Source organism: Vitis vinifera, chromosome 4, assembly GCF_030704535.1.
Source record: "Vitis vinifera cultivar Pinot Noir 40024 chromosome 4, ASM3070453v1".
In the NCBI taxonomy this organism is placed as follows: domain Eukaryota; kingdom Viridiplantae; phylum Streptophyta; class Magnoliopsida; order Vitales; family Vitaceae; genus Vitis; species Vitis vinifera.
Window position 1 is genome coordinate 3,040,305 of NC_081808.1, and position 16,062 is coordinate 3,056,366.

At 35.0% G+C, this 16,062-nt stretch overlaps 3 protein-coding genes across 4 annotated transcripts; 2 read left to right on the forward strand and 1 right to left on the reverse strand.

Moving 5' to 3' along the window:
- Nucleotides 1-1,736: 1,736 nt before the first annotated feature.
- On the forward strand, nt 1,737-6,498 carry LOC100259497 (uncharacterized). Its single transcript, XM_002284023.3, has 13 exons — nt 1,737-2,123; nt 2,544-2,620; nt 2,716-2,796; nt 3,022-3,150; nt 3,242-3,328; nt 3,713-3,766; nt 4,029-4,119; nt 4,207-4,277; nt 4,387-4,456; nt 4,835-4,887; nt 5,159-5,252; nt 5,914-6,011; nt 6,229-6,498. Exons 1-13 carry the CDS (start codon nt 1,898-1,900, stop codon nt 6,316-6,318), a joined length of 1,221 nt encoding a protein of 406 aa, XP_002284059.1. The 5' UTR covers nt 1,737-1,897; the 3' UTR covers nt 6,319-6,498.
- A 385-nt stretch (nt 6,499-6,883) lies between these two features.
- On the reverse strand, nt 6,884-12,459 carry LOC100254379 (protein PEROXIN-4). 2 transcript variants are annotated; one of them, XM_002284026.5, is made up of 6 exons: nt 12,055-12,459; nt 10,983-11,052; nt 9,297-9,416; nt 9,092-9,220; nt 7,988-8,117; nt 6,884-7,164 (listed from the first exon to the last, which is right to left on the reverse strand). In XM_002284026.5, exons 2-6 carry the CDS (start codon nt 10,986-10,988, stop codon nt 7,076-7,078), a joined length of 474 nt encoding a protein of 157 aa, XP_002284062.1. In that variant the 5' UTR covers nt 10,989-11,052; nt 12,055-12,459; the 3' UTR covers nt 6,884-7,075. The 2 variants fall into 2 exon arrangements, with proteins under 2 accessions (XP_002284062.1, XP_002284068.1); XM_002284032.5 differs by having other exon boundaries at nt 11,934-12,144.
- Nucleotides 12,460-12,590: 131 nt separating this feature from the next.
- On the forward strand, nt 12,591-15,476 carry LOC100854904 (protein NONRESPONDING TO OXYLIPINS 2, mitochondrial). Its single transcript, XM_003631777.4, has 3 exons — nt 12,591-12,874; nt 13,075-13,193; nt 15,111-15,476. Exons 1-3 carry the CDS (start codon nt 12,717-12,719, stop codon nt 15,128-15,130), a joined length of 297 nt encoding a protein of 98 aa, XP_003631825.1. The 5' UTR covers nt 12,591-12,716; the 3' UTR covers nt 15,131-15,476.
- The last annotated feature ends 586 nt before the right edge of the window (nt 15,477-16,062 follow it).

Consider the following 16,062-nt stretch of genomic DNA (forward strand, 5'->3'; position numbering starts at 1 on the left):
GCATAGAGGAGAGAGGAGAGAGAGAAAAAAAATATAATATAATAATAACAAATAAAACAATTTATAAAATAATAAACTAATAAATAAAGGATATAAATAAGTCAAAAATATCACATATAATTAAAATTTAAAATTTAAAGATAAAATTATATTCAAAATTAATATAAAAATAAAATTAGAATCTACAAATACATATTTTTATGATATGACTCTAGTACGTATCAAAGAGACTAATTGGAAAGTGGTGGTGTTTGTTTTTTTACTTAATTCTAAATAGAACCTTAATACTTAATAGTATTAAATATTAGGTTTTTTGTTTTTGTAGTATTTTATTTCTATTAAGAATTAAAAAGTAAAAAAAATTATTGTGTTATTTTTTCTATTTAGAAAAAGTCACATATTTTGGCTTTTTCTATTTAGTAAAAAGTTTATAATAAGTCATGAAAAAGTAAAAAAACAAACAATCTAAATTCTAAAACTAAATGGTTTTCAGTAAAAAGCCAAAAAAACAAACACCACCTAAGTCTTATAAAGTAGGTAGATGTTAAATGGTCCATTTTGACCCACAACTCCCATATATTTATTACACATGAGAGTCTTAGATCCGTCTCTCATCGAGTTGTTTTGCATCAGGTGACAAGCTTCCCAATGGGTGATGCGGATAAAGATGATGTCTCTTTCCAAATCTCACCTGGTCAGCCCAACTACTCAATCATATCCCCTGCTACCATTCACTTCATCTATGCTCTGTTTCAATTATTTTTTAAAATAAATTTCACTATTATTAGAATTTTGATTCTCTCTTTCACATGCCAAACGCACCTTTAGGCTATGTCCAATACCTAAGAAGTATGACACAATATTAGCCTTTCCTTTTTCAATATTTACGTGTGACTTCGACCCTCCATTTTTAAATTTTTTTGGAGCTTTCCTTCCTCCTTCCCCATCTAATTTTTTGGTCCAAGGGGAGTTTCCTTCTACCTTCGTCTCACGCTCTTTTCTGATTGGAACAAAAACTTTTGGTTTGTCTTCAGTTTGGCTGCTCAGAAAGAAACCGTAATCGTACGAAAAGCGAAACTTCTAAAACAACCTTAACATCAGCCGTCAATTATATCCTTCTCGGATCATGTGCCATTTGTCTGTCATAATCACAGCAATTACTTTTTAAAGGTTTCTCTTTTGACTTTTGGAATGCTTTTCTCTAATTTCATTTGGGTACATAAGAAATAATTAATTTCATTTCAAATAATTTATTATTATTTTAAAATATTTTACTAAAATAATTTAATATATTTTATCATTAATTAAATAAACTATTTTAATATAGAAATATATTCATTTATAATAATTTATATTTAACTTTGATTTTAAATACATTTGAGATAATATTTTATTTATATTAATTTTATTTTTATATTTGTAATATTTATATATATATATATATATATATATATATTTTTTTTTTTAATTTAAAAAAAAATCAGTTATTATAAAAAATATATATTATATTTGAATTAAAAAATAAAAATATAAACTCGAAAGCCATCATTAATTTCTAAAGCTTTTAACAATATTAAAATGCAAAATTCATATTACGTGCATCTTAAAATTTATTTTCCAAGGTATAATTTTGATATCGAAATCACCAAAGGACATGTGCTCATAACCCCTATCCGATGCCTATCCAAACACACCCTTAGTGTCGACCACGAATTGCCTTCGGCAACCTATGGAATATATGCTCACAACCCCTATCCAATCGGTAGTCTAAAACAGTATCTTATTTTAATTTCTCTCCTCCGAGAAAATCCATGATACATTTTCCCGGGAAAGTACGAGAATTTTTCCCCAAACTCCCCCCCACTCAACAATCATTCCCTCAGCTTTTTTAGCCATCATGACAATCATACCACACATCTCCCACGTGCAAGTCCCTATCACCCGCACGTGTGCCCATCCCATACCCAACTTCCGAACCACCCCGCCAAAACCCACGGCCTATAAGTGCCGTTTCCAAACACGCCACTCTGATCATCGCCAAGACAGGAAAATGGAAGCCGTCGACGCCGCCGACCTTCGTTCTCAGTTTCTTCAAGTCCTCCGGAGTCGACGCTCCAGTGATGGTTAACAAATCCAAACCAAAACTCTAGAATTTTCTGTTTGATCAACAATTGGAAGTGATTTTCTTGCTTTTGGAATAAAAAAATGTTTTCATTTTGGTTCTCTCTTTGGTAATTCTAACCTAACTGTAGCTTTGGCATCATTTTTTGTTCTTGCTTTTCAAGGCCAAAACTGCTGTTTGGTTAGCGTTTAAAAGCAATATTTCTCTACCTCATTGGACCGATATCAGTTCTTTGTGATGACTAGATTTTAAAAAAATAAATAAATAATTGAATTTTAAATTTTGGAAGAAAGTCGTATTGATCTAGCCTTTTGATCGATGCATTTGAATTGATTGAAGTTGTGGAAGTATGTGAATTACTTGTTGTTTGAGCTACATTGATGTTCAACATGATTGATGTAAAATTGTTGGACTTGTTCAGTTCCGCTGTCTGTGAAACCTGCGAAACCTGTGGCAGAACCCTTTTATCAGGAAATTCCTCGGCCTAGCTTCAGCAAGGTTGGAATTTAATCTCCTTCATGATTTTTTGAATCTCTTTTATTTTCTGGGTTCGTTGTTCCTGATTACTCCTTGGCCTACTTTCAATTTTCCAGGCAATGGAGTCCTGTCCAAGGGCAAACATTACCAATTTAAAGGATCTACTTCATGAAGAAAATCTTTACTTGACTACTGAGGTGATTGGAACTTCAGATTGTATTTATACTTACTGATTCTTCAATTAAAATACTGAAATGTGGTATAAATGGATAAGAAGATGAGAACCATGGGATAGTATGCCAATGTTCAATATCTATAAGTGTATATATGTATTTATTATTTCCCCAATGTTCTTATCAGAAATTTCAATGTTTGGGTACTGATTCAATCGGCATTTCCTTCTCTGTAATGGTCATCAATAGGCAGGAGAGCAAGGACGCTTGCCTGTTCTGATCTTGAGTCTGAAGGAAAACAACCCTGGAAAAAGGCCTGCTGTTGTTTTTCTGCATAGCACAAATAAGTGTAAAGAGTGGTTACGTCCTCTGCTTGAGGTAGCAGCTGTTGTTTTTCTTTGTCCTTCAGTCTTTATCAGGTTCATTCTTTGAATATGGGAGATTGCCTCATTTATTTTTCTTGTTTCAGGCTTATGCTTCACGGGGCTATATAGCTATTGCCATTGATTCTCGCTACCATGGTGAACGTGCCAGCAATTTGACCACCTACCGAGATGTGTGTAGTTTATACTGATACTCTTTTAATTTGATCTAGATGGCTGGATTAACATTTTTTTTATACCAAATTACCTAGGTAAGAAGATCAGAATATGTTCGGATGATGTGTATAGGCAGTTTCAAATGCTTTTAGTATTAGCTGCCACTGTATTGAGGCTGAAGAGTTGTTAAATTCTTTGGCTTATGGCCTGGACAGCCCCTCGGCAAGTGATTTCCCTTAAGGAGAGTGATCTTCACTTGCATGAGAAATGACCTAAACTTGTAGGGATCCTCATGCATCATGCTTCTTCCATCAGACTCTGGACAATTCAAGTTTCAGTTATGGAAATTCAGTTCTCTTTGAGCATTACAATGCTAATATGGTTTTATTATTTGAATGTAGGCTCTCATATCATCATGGAAAAAGGGCGATACAATGCCTTTCATATTTGATACGGTAACAACTCAATCACTTTGTTGTTGGGATGTGTTACATTTTGTTTGGGGATGCGGGGGCATGAGGGAGAGATGGTGTGATTTTTTATGAGTCAAGAGTTGTAGTAAGGAAATGATTTTGGTTTGGTTTTTGAATTAATCTCATAGAGGAATATAGTTGAAACTTTGAATCCTGCAGGTTCGGGATTTAATGGAATTAAGATGATTTACTTTTCCAATCATTATGGTTCACAACAATGTACTTAAAAGTTTTGAATTTGCAGGCTTGGGACTTGATAAAATTGGCAGATTATCTTACACAGAGGGAAGATATAGACTCTGATAGGATAGGAATCACTGGCGAATCACTTGGAGGTTGGATGAATGAAATTTAAAAGGACGACAAATTAAATTTTATTCTTTCAGTAATATGGAAACTTATGTGGTCATTGTGCAATGCAGGAATGCATGCATGGTTTGCTGCTTTTGCTGACACCCGCTATTCAGTGGTTGTCCCTATTATTGGTGTTCAGGTGTGCCTCATTAAATGTTTTGAGATTTATGAAGACTATCAACTATCTTTCCAACACCTTTCTTTGAAATGGCATTAAAGAGCTGAATGTTTATGCAATAAATTTGTAGGGGTTTCGATGGGCCATAGACAATGACAAGTGGCAGGGTCGAGTTGACAGTATAAAGGCTGTATTTGAAGGTAGATTCAAAGAAAACTAAATATAGAACAGGAACAAATATCGGTGAAATTTTTTTATTGACTCTTTAACATGATAAGGACTCTAACTGTGGTTATGCCATGTTCATCCTAGCATAAAGCTGATGTTTCCCCAATATGTATTTTGACCGTGACTATATTTGATTCTAAGCCTTATTCAATTAGGGAGAAAAACTCTCAAGTGATTGCATTTAGTAAATTTTAATCTAAATAGTGAATTTCTTTCATTAGTGCTGGCATATGCACAATACATCCAATATTAAGTACTAAGTTTCTTGAAGCATGTTTCTTGCATCAGATGCATGTCTTGGAGTTGCTGTTATATTTCTTTCTCTTATTCCCTCAGTTCTTTGGTTGCAGAAGCACAAATTGAATTAGGCAAGAGGGCAATCGACAAAGAAGTGGTAGAGAAGGTCAGCAACATTTTTGGATATGCACATATGTTCATATCCAATTAATTTGCTTTTGACTTTCTGCATGATTATCACTAAAGCTAGAATGGGACTTTATGCTGAGACCTTTTCCTTAACTGGTTTTATTTTTTGTTATGTGGACTCTCTCAGTTAAGCATCTTAGTATGGGCACTAACACAACGGTGGGATAACATCTTTCCCATATAGAGCTTTACCTGTCTGCAGTGCACATAAAGCTGGATAACATCTTATATTTTACTTTTCTGACCAGGTCTGGGATAGGATTGCTCCTGGTTTAGCCTCCAGCTTTGATTCACCTTATACTGTTCCAATTATTTCACCCCGTCCTCTGCTGATTCTAAATGGTATGGCATTTCTTGCTCATTTCTCATCAGAATAGATTCTTGCTAGTTCATTTTTCCAGCTTTATTCCAAACGTTGAACATTTTAATTTATTTTGTGCAAGTACAATCAGTTCATCACTAAATTGATCACAATAGTTGTGAATTAATTTGGTGATTCAAATTTAATGTAACTGGCTTTCATATCAAGTTTGCCTCATGGATGTTATTCTAGTTTCTTAACCTGTCACCTGTTTCTAATTGCATGCCTCCAGAATTTTGTGAGATAAAATTGCTATTTCCTTTCTACCGTAGTCCTCCTTGTGTTAAAGAATGCACCAGTGACAAACCTCTGTTAGTGAGGTTTCAGCAAATTGCATTTCTTAGTTTTACCAGTGTCAACTCAAATCAGAGGAACAACTGAGATCATATCTCACCCACCCTTCTCACCCTTGAAACTGTTAAAGGATGAAAAAACTCCATTGCTGTTACTTTCTAAACAAAGGCAGCTGGATACCACTGGGCCACAAGGCCTGTGGTAATCCAGAATCTAGATTTTGTCTGTTTCACGGTCAACCTAGAACTTCTCATCTATAATTTCTTTCAATATAACTGCAACAGGAATTGATCATTTGCTGGGTTTTAAATGTTTATTTAGTAATGAAACATTTTCTGGACCATACAGGCGCAGAAGATCCTCGTTGTCCACTTGCAGGTCTGGATGCTCCCGTATCAAGAGCATCCAAGGCTTATGAAGAAGCCAATTGCCCTGATAATTTTAAGGTATGGACCTATCACATTGAAAAAAGAATAAGATGAAATAACAATCTTTTTAGTATCTTAAATTACCTATCATGCATACAGTTTGCTGGTAGACCAAACCAGACCACTTCCCTTCTTGTATAATTTTCAAAATTGTATAGCTGTTAGCAAATGCATATAATTTTCGGAATTGTATAATTATACTGCTTTTAACAAACATTCATTCCCTAACTTGCAGCTGATAGCAGAACCGGGGATTGGGCACCAAATGACATCATCCATGGTGAAAGAAGCTAGCCACTGGATTGACAGGTTCCTCAAGAAATAATACTATGTAGTCATTGGTAGTGTGTTTGTTGTGGGTCGAGTCACCTAGTTGAGCGTTGAGCAGAAATACCACTGCATTTAGTAATTTCATGTTTATTGCAAGTGAAGCTATGTACTTTCCTCTGTGAATGTTTTGTTGATATTTATGATGATTTATGGCAATGTTCCTGCATTCTTCAAATGTAGCTTTCATATTTTCGTGCGAGCTCCAACAGGAAGCTCACTCCTCCACATTTAAAAAGGGAATTTGGCTTTCACAGTTCTCATTAGCTTTCCTTCATGTTGTCTTGAATTTCATCTTTAGCGATAGTTTTGCTCCTCGTATTATATTTTTCAAACCAAAGATTTAATTTTTAATTAAAATTTTTGTTTTACCAAGTGACTAAAAAATAAATAGAAGAGAATTGATAAGAAAAAAACAACAAAAATTCTGAATCCTATCTTTTTTGTGGGATTATTAACTCTTACATGTAAGACTTAATGATATGTAAACAAAAAAAAAAATTATCTCCTCCCTTGCAGTTCGAATAAAAAGTTCTGCGGTTATTAAATGTAGACATCTATCGTCTTAAAAATCAGCTGCTTATTAAATGTAGAGTCACGTCTTTCAATACAACAGCAAGCCACCAATTACATGTCCCATTCAGAATTTGAAGTTTTTTTTCTTTCTTTTTTTGAGGTTTTGACGTAGGAGTTCTTGCAGGATAGTAACAATATGATCTTTTGACATCCAAGAATACAAACAGCGCTCCAATACTTCACCCTTTCTTGGGCATGGCCGCAAGCCTAGTGTACATCCTAGCCATGGATTGGTATCCTCTTATATCACCAGATCGTAGAAGATTGCCTGCGCCCAACCAGGAATAAACATTATTAGTGAGTGACCATCTAGAAGCTGTAAAAAACTATATATAAAAGGAAAATTTTATATGCATACGCACACCCATGACCATCACATCTAACAAAAGATTAAGTGTCTTTTATATACTATTCAGAGAAAGGGATGACCGGAGAATCATGAGTGATCAGGAGTTGGAATAGGAAACCCAAATTCTGACATGAAATTCTTGAGCTCACATCCAAAAAACAAATTCCTGTCTACAGTGACAACGAGGAGTGGGGACAGGAAAAAATACTGGAAGATTAGGAATTCACAATATTTGTGGACCTTTTTTAACCTTTAAATACATAGTCCCAAAAGGTTGAACTATTTTAGTAAAAAAACATTCACAATGTCAAATGCAGGTCCTCAAAACCATGAAATTCAAAAAGTCAATGTACAACAATCCATTTGTTCACCAAGAAAAAGTGAAACTTCTAAAATGATCCATCAATCCTGTTGGGTTTGTTCTTGGAGGAGATACATTAAGGGAAATGAGAAAGAAGGAATAAATGAGGTGCAAAATAAAACTTCTAAATTGATCCATCTAAACTACCACCTCAAAAGTGTGATGATTTGGAGAAGATGAAGCTGAGCACAAAAGTTTCTGCTTGGGGAACAAGTGCTTAGTAGAAGGACCTGGGTAGGTCTCATCCTTTCTACTCCGTTCACATTCTCCCATGACAAACTAAAGAAAATATTCAAGCTTTTCTCACTTTCTCCTCCTTGTTACCTCCCCCTCAAGTGAGGAACAACCAAAAGGACTTCAAAATATAAAGCATACACTAACCTGAATCACAGTTTAGTGGGCTATCAGGCTCTGGATGAGCCATTAAAGCAATTATAGCCCTACATACAGACTGGAGTGTCCAAGCTGGGCTCCATGCATTCTTCAAGATATCAAGGCAAATCTCTCCTGTCTGCAGAAAAATAATAATAACAATTAGAAATAACTAATACTTAATCAGCAGCTAACTTGTAGCCACATTAGCATTCGGCTAAGTTTTCAAAATCACATTTATTTTATAATAAATATAGTCCACCAGAAGTTGAATGTAATTCAGAAGACCAACCAGTTGGCCATTTTCAAAATGAATATAAATTTGACAGTGTGTGGGTGTGTATTTCTTTCAGCTTTCAACAGCTTCAAAATTGATGCCAAACAAAGTAGAAACTTGCTCAGTCATCACAAGAGCTTTTGTTGCCTAATTTTCATGCAAATCTTTCCCAGTTTCTTATCTGTTCCAACTAGATTACTTCATCCATAGTTTAATAAGGTTCACAGAGAGAGAACTATACTGATAACAATAAGGTGCATTTTTGTTTCACACTAGTAATCATGATTAATAAGATGGTAAAGTCACTACAGTAATTATATAAAAGATTTATTAACCTACCAATTGAAAGTTCAAACTGATAGGTAGTGGGCCAACAATACATATCAATCTAATTTGGGCTTCAGCCATGACACTTCGACCCATGGCCAGTTTTCTTCAGACTTGCCTGTAAGCTCAATAGGACATAAACAAATGGTGAGGTTCAAACTCATAATCTCTTCCAAAACAAGGCTTGGATACCATGTTCAGCTCCCAATTGACCTAAAAACTGAAGTTGTTGGGTAAAGGTGGGCTACTAATGTTCTATCAAGCTTATTTGGATTTTGGATTTGGACTACGACAATCTAACACCATTTGGCGAGCAACCTTCTTTAGGTTCAATAAATTGAGGAAAATAAACATGAGATGAGGTTAGAATTTATGACTTCCTGCAATGGGTGACTTCCAACTTCATCAAGGAACACAAAGACACAAAGGGGTGGGAAAACAAGACTCTAATACCATGTTAAATTACTAATTGATATAAAAGTTTAAGCAATTAGGCAGCAAATTTATACCTTAAAATGCACATTTGGATGAAATATCTTTGTTAAGAACCGAACTTGAGGAGGTTGCAAAGGATACTGTTCAGGAACAGCAAAAGCAAGCTGGAAAACACCACCCTCAAAAGGTGTCTCCGATGGTCCCTGAATATAAAATAAGCCAAATAAGGTCAATCAACAATACATTAGACCCAATTTTCTCCATTCTAGCTAAGTTCACCTTGATAAGAGCAGTCCATTTGAATATGTTGGAATCATCACAGACAAGTTGAATATCTGGATCTGCTGCTTTCTCCCGCTGCACCTCTTTGTATTCCTTGAAAAGCCTAGCTCTTGATGCCTACACCCAAGCATAATCCATGTACAGGTTTATGGACAGGGTTTCATTTGAATAAAGTATATCCATTGTGCACTCAGTTCAAAGAAAAAGATAAACATCTAATAGAGGTTTAATGTAGTCACACGGACATAGAATAAGAAATCAAGTAGTCTATATGATGTCTAATGTATGTTCAAGTACAGATAGTATGCATTGAAGAGTACGTTGATATTAAGAAACTAATAGCCATACAGGGACTATAGATCATGTCGTTTTACATTACCCTGCAGTCTTGGAGTTGCAGTGTAGGCCGTTTAAACTTGCAGGAATGATTGGATTCCACCCGAAAGGGTCAAGGAGATATTGACTATATCCTTTAAAGGTCTTGGAGACTTCCTTAAGGCAGGTCTCTTTGGCTTTAAACCATTTGGTGGGAAAGGAATACAAAACTTTTTGAGGTTAGGTGGAGGTCTTTGAAAGTAGTTTCAGATTTGTTTTACTTTTCTTCTTCCCTTTGGGCTTTTTCTAGTGAAGCTTCTACAGACATCCCTTTGAGCTTCGTTTGACTAGATTAGAACCTAAAATACAAAACCACAAGCACAAGGTTAGCCAAGGAGACACTTTTCAATGACAACCACCTCCAATAGTTTTTTTAAGCTAAACTTTGATATGTGTTCTTTGGGTAGCCCAGAGCATCTAGGTATTGGAGGGTTGCTTAGAGACTATTTTGGCTTGATGGCAAGAGCACTCTTTAATTTGCAGGTCAAGGATTAAGCATTGAGGTAAATATTCTAGCCCTTTTGGAAAGGTTGTTGCATGCAAAAGCTTTACACCTCTCTTCTCTCTAAGTAGAAGGAGATCCTGCTATTGTCATATCATGCATATCTAGAAAAAAAAGAGGCTTGTGGAATGGGTGGTTGCATCAAATTGTTGATATTTTGGGTTTGGGATGTTGCTTTCTCATAGGTTCCTTGCTTAGTCAATCATGTGGCAGATTAGTTAACAAAACATAGAGCTAGACATTTGGTTTCTTTTGTAGAAAACTTTATACCTACCTGAATTATAACTAGCATTGTCCACACCATTTTCATGTGTAGATAGATTTGCCTTTTTAAACCAGTATATGCTTATCCGCCCTTTTTATTAGACTTTCTATTGAGGGTTTTATACTTGTTGGAAGGATTTCTCATCTTTCTTTGTACATAATATTTTACAGCAATGAAATGGTTATTCTAATAAAAAAAACATAGCCAAACAATAGTAGATATGATTTTATGAAACCGCGACAAAGAAAGCAGATATAATGTGCAACTAGTTTGAAGTTAAAATATAAGAACGACTTGCAATATCATGATCCATAATCCCACTAGCACTGACTGTTGACAATGAGAGAAAAGTTTGCCTCAAAAATTAAACAAAAGGTGGCAAATTGCTAATGCTTATAGCAATCAACTTATGCATTAAAATTATGCCCAACTAAGCAAAATTATGCAAAAGAACAAAAAAAAAAAGGCTACATAAACAAACAAAACCCCAAACCCCCCACCCCCTGCGAAAGAAATAAAAAAGGACAAAAAGGAAGCAAACCTGCATCTTGTTTGCTGCTTGGCAAATCTAATATGCCTCAAAGGTCAAAGATGTGAATGTCCCTTGACAACTGCAAAATCAGAAAATAATATGCATCAAATTCATATGCATAGGAGTCCATCAGTGTGCCATTAGTATAATTGATAAACCCATTCACTTCTACATAATGTTAGTCCAATTTCTACTAGTAATTGCAATATACTAGTGTTTGGTTGCCAAGAAAGTGCAATCTAATTAAAAAAGAAAATGGACCTGTTTGACAAAAGAAATAATAATGTTTCTCCTAAATTGCTTCCTTTTAAAAAATATAAAAAAAAAAAATGAGAAAGAAAACATTTTGGACCATTTTCAATTGGTGTTGTGCTTACAGTTTTACAGACACAAAAAATGTTTTAATGCCTTCTAAATATGACTGAAGCAGTTTTTGAACACGTGAGGCATGATTTTTGTTGAGTCGTTTTCAATTTCTAAATTTTCAAAAATATCAAAATTTTCTCATTTAGCCACCAAGAGACCCGAACTTGAATCTTAAATTTTCATTGTTCAGTAAACAAGAAGAGGGAAAAAAACCTAAAAAAATCACTGAACTAAGCATAAATCTCCATATTTGTTTTTTCTTTTTTCATTCCCTTTCCCAGAAACCAAACAGCAGTAAAGGAAAAGGAAACAAATTAATGAAACAAATCATAATAATGATTCTTGGTACCAAATAACAAAGATGGTTTTATTCAAATTCAATCCAAATAAAATCCAAACATGAACGGAAGAGTTGATCCTCAGAACAAAATTACGAATTTAAATGAAATAAAATCAAGACCCTTATCCCTATCAAATTAGAACCAGCTAGAGAAATACATTAACATTTAAAACCAACAATCAACTTGTCTAAATAATCACAAAACGCGTGCTCTTCTCTATAAGAAATGAAGGAAAATACAAATCATTAATTACCGATTGGCAGCAGAGAAAACCGAAGAAAACGATGGAATAGAAGTAATCCAAACACAGATTTCTTTGATTTTCCTCTGTTTTTTTTCTTTTCTCGGCAACCAAACATAAATTGGTAACTCACCTGTTTAAGTATCCAAGGGAGACGCCTTGATCCCCTTGCTTCGATTTGGGGCTTGTCCGAATCAGAAATGCGCTTCGATTATCAAATGTATCGCGGCGTACCTTTTAATTGTCTTGTATGTCTTCTCCGCCGTAGATATCAATGTCAAAATAAGCGGTTGAGATCCGGTTGTTGACGATGATTATTTTAATATTTTGGGTTGCAATAATGATTTTATAAAATAATAATTAAAATTCATTATATAATATATTTCTTGTAAATTTCAGAATAAACAATAATAATTTAAACAATTTAAGATAAATAAATGATAATTTTTTTTTTAAGAGTACCAAAATCAAAAGCGTTATTGAGTGAGACAATCATGATCAACGGCGGAGGTAAGAGTCAATGATGAGAGTAAGTTGAAGTATACCTTATCAATGGAACACCCGGGTTTGTATCTCGTCCGTTGATTGCAAAAATCAACGGTGATTTGAGAAAATGGATTAGAGAGATACTCGGACAATTGTTTATGTTGTTATATATCGGGGATAAGGCTTTCCACGGATTATTCCACACCGAAGCCAAACACAAATAAGCGCACTGCACAACCGGCGTAGAATAATCGTTGCTGATCGTAATGGAATAAAACCCTAGAAAACTGTTAAACCCTTGAGTCGACGATGGCTGCTTCAACGGTTTTGTCCAGATTATCGTGTCGTTCATCATCTTTGGCTTTAAAATTTGCCTCCAGATCAACCAAACCCTCGGTTTCTCCCTTGAAATCGAGCTCTCAATCTCAGGTTTCCGCTTCGACTAAGCGCACTTCTCGGATTCCAAGGTTTAGTTTTTTTGTTTTAGTTGTTCTTTTTCATTGCTGAGAAAATGCTGGCAAAAGAAAATCAAAATTTTGAATCTTTAGGTTGAATATCAATATATGATTGGTTTTTCTTATTTTCCAGCATTTTCTCTGCATCCAAATGGAGCACTGGTTCATAGTTTTCTATTTTATTATTGATTTATTTTTGGGTTTGGGGTTAGATTACCGGTGCAAATGAGTAGCTTAGTTTCAATGATGCCATTGCATAGTGCAATTGCTTCAGCTCGGCTGACATCAGTCCTTTCAGTAGAGTCGCAGAGCTGGGGTTTGATTCCTCAAGGTGAATCTCTTTATTTGCCTTTACCCTTTTGTTTCTTTGCCTGCAAAATGAAGAATTAAAAGTGGAGAAAATGTCTATAGTTTTTTTTTTTTTTTTTTAAATCTTGTTTTAGTTTTCAAGAAGGAAAAACCCAGTCTTCCTGGAAGAAATGGTTTTATCAGGATCAGTTGAACCAAATGATGAGAAACCCATGATTTGGAAGGACAATTTATTTTCCCGTATGGATGTATTTTCTAAACAACCAAACAAGCCAATATAAATTGTTGGAACCATGATTACTTGATATTGTCTTCTCCTCCGGAAAACTCCCGTCACTTTTAGATGCTTTGATTTCCCCATTTCTCATTGCCTGCATTTTTGTACGATGCATTTCCTACTGCCCTGTTGCATGTTATCTCCCTGATATAACTTCTCCGAGAGAATGGACTAATGGCGTTCTCCTGCCTGCTCTTATGTTATTTCAACTTATCTGGTATACAACTGTAAATGTTTCATGCTTTATATTGATCACTGAGGAGTAAATACTATATATGCTCTAAATATATCAGTTGTAGTATGATTTTTCTTTGTACATTGTAAAGCTGAGGGCTTTATGAATCACCCAACCCAAGGCCTAGAACAACCAGCCAAAGTAGCTGCTTAGAATTGGATTGCCAACTTGGAGTTTACGCAATCCTGCACCTATATATATGATTTACAGTAGCAATTAGTTTGTTGGTAATGAAACTTCTATCTAGTATCACATACTAAGAATACACCTCCAAGCATTTTCTTGTACACATAATCCTGGTATATCTTCTAGAGATGTCTAGCACAATCATCCCTCCCCATTGAGTGGGCTGTCATGCTTTAGTGCGGTTATTTTGTTGCATAAAATCCTTTTCTAACTTCTAAAGAGTTATAAGGTGTTTAGTTGCATTTTAAAGTACTTTTGTAGAAGATATTAAAAGTTCTTTTCGGTAAAGTTAACAGTTAGATGCTTTTGCATAGGAGCTTACACAAAGATGTTTTATAATTTAACATTTTTTACATATTAAATAATAATATCTTTTAATGTGATATCCCAAATCACCCCAGGAGGATAAGATCTTGGTACTTATTGGAGAGCCGATCTCCAAGTTTGGTCACCCAATAACTCCAGGGACCACAATGAGTATGTTGTGACTGTCTAGGTTGCCAGAAGGGGATGAGTTCACAAATCTTTTGAAAGAAGTCCTTAACTAGAGCTCATGGTTGGGCTAAATGGGTCATTGACCCTAGATGATGGTGAAGTGGTAGTTACAATAGCGATGTAGGATGGTCATTCTTAGTGGAGCCACTAGAAGTGAATTGGTTATTCTAGATGGTGGGTGGGTTTTTATGGTGGGAATGACAATTGTTTATTCTAGCCAAAAGGTTTGGTAACTGTAAAAGGGAATTCATATCCTTTGCTATCTTGCCTAGGAGATAATACTGTTGTAAAAGGTTGGTTACTGTAAGAGGGAATTCATATCCTTTGCTATATTGCTTAGGACATAGCACTGTACAACAGGTGGGCATGTCCGACACATGGAAAGATCAAGAACACCCCTGGTAGATATATTTACGTTGCCAATTGGTTTACTTTCTGTAAATAAAAATAAAATATAAAATAGAATAAAACCATTAGTTGCACCATGAAATCCAACTAAATGACATCAGAAATGTATTCTCTCCGAAAAAGCATCAAATGAATATTGCATATTACAAAGCCCTGGAAAATCTATATGTGACATCTGTGGATTTACAGGAACATAAACAATAATTCTTGCCCATAATCGACAGTTCATGGCATGCCTTTTTCATTGACCCCTTAACATTAATACATTCAGATGTTGCATATTTTTCTGATGCAGAATTGTGTATTTTCTTTGGTCCATGTTGCTTTCCTTGTTGCAGGCATCTCCATGCCTTTATGACAGGTAGTAGCTCCTTCATCAGAATCATCACAGGTTCCCACCATTGCAAATGGATCTTCTATTTTGTTAAAATTTTATGAAGGATGTTAACCCAGTCTCTTTGAACTTTATTCCAAGGGGTGACTTGGTGAAAGTTTTTTGTTCTTTTGATTCCCTTGTTCCCTTATTTAAATCGGCATCATGAATAGACATGTTCAGCACTGATGTTAATCACTCCTTTTTATTCCCTTTCTCGGAGCTTCTCTTTCTTCATGGTCAGTGAGAAAGAGGATTGGATATCTGGTGAATAATGTTCATCTTACTGCCTTGTTTGAATTGATTTTTTCCGAGGTTCTTGCTGCTGTCATATACTTATTTGCTTAACCTTCTTTTTCTCCTTTAAATTTCAAACGAATCAAAAGCCAATGACAATATATATTTAAAAAACAATCAGTTTGATAAGAATCAAGCTATCTTTTTGTTATTATCCCTTAACAATGTGAGGCTTTTCCTAGCTGTTAATGGCCTTTGTCCACATTCTTCAGCAACTGTAAGTTTGAGAAGCGACTGGGTCTATCATCTATGCACTTAGTCTTGAGAAGCGGCTGAGTGTATGCACTTAGAGAATCGCTTCATATAATTTTTTTGCTCTAGAAATAGTTTTTAAAATTTTATCAAATGCGTAATTTTTATGGGGAAAGTGCTTCTAACCATCAGAAGGGCCTCCAACTGTCCTAAAATTACTTCCAAGTTCCAATCATACTCTAAAACCCACGTGCCCAAACTGGAGCAATGAGAATAAAGTCTGCAAAGATGACTGAACCTATAAGTTTTTATTAGAACTTAGACATTGCTCCAGTAACAAGGCATCTCATTCTATAAGAAGTTGCTGGAGGAAGAAGCTATATTGCAGCTGTCTAAAAGTCATTGCATGCTTAACAAGAATGTGGACT

What these genes read in the sequence shown, in the direction of transcription:
- LOC100854904 (XM_003631777.4), top strand. Translation starts at nt 12,717, where the DNA reads ATGGCTGCTTCAACGGTTTTGTCCAGATTATCGTGTCGTTCATCATCT. An exon ending in CGCACTTCTCGGATTCCAAG is followed by an intron (nt 12,875 to 13,074) that starts GTTTAGTTTTTT and finishes GTTTGGGGTTAG; the next exon opens with ATTACCGGTGCAAATGAGTA. An exon ending in CTGGGGTTTGATTCCTCAAG is followed by an intron (nt 13,194 to 15,110) that starts GTGAATCTCTTT and finishes TCCTTGTTGCAG; the next exon opens with GCATCTCCATGCCTTTATGA.
- LOC100259497 (XM_002284023.3), top strand. Translation starts at nt 1,898, where the DNA reads ATGACAATCATACCACACATCTCCCACGTGCAAGTCCCTATCACCCGC. An exon ending in GGTTACGTCCTCTGCTTGAG is followed by an intron (nt 3,151 to 3,241) that starts GTAGCAGCTGTT and finishes TTCTTGTTTCAG; the next exon opens with GCTTATGCTTCACGGGGCTA. An exon ending in TATAAAGGCTGTATTTGAAG is followed by an intron (nt 4,457 to 4,834) that starts GTAGATTCAAAG and finishes CTTTGGTTGCAG; the next exon opens with AAGCACAAATTGAATTAGGC.
- LOC100254379 (XM_002284026.5), bottom strand. An exon ending in AATGGACTGCTCTTATCAAG is followed by an intron (nt 9,221 to 9,296) that starts GTGAACTTAGCT and finishes TTTTATATTCAG; the next exon opens with GGACCATCGGAGACACCTTT. An exon ending in ATCCAAATGTGCATTTTAAG is followed by an intron (nt 8,118 to 9,091) that starts GTATAAATTTGC and finishes ATTTTTCTGCAG; the next exon opens with ACAGGAGAGATTTGCCTTGA.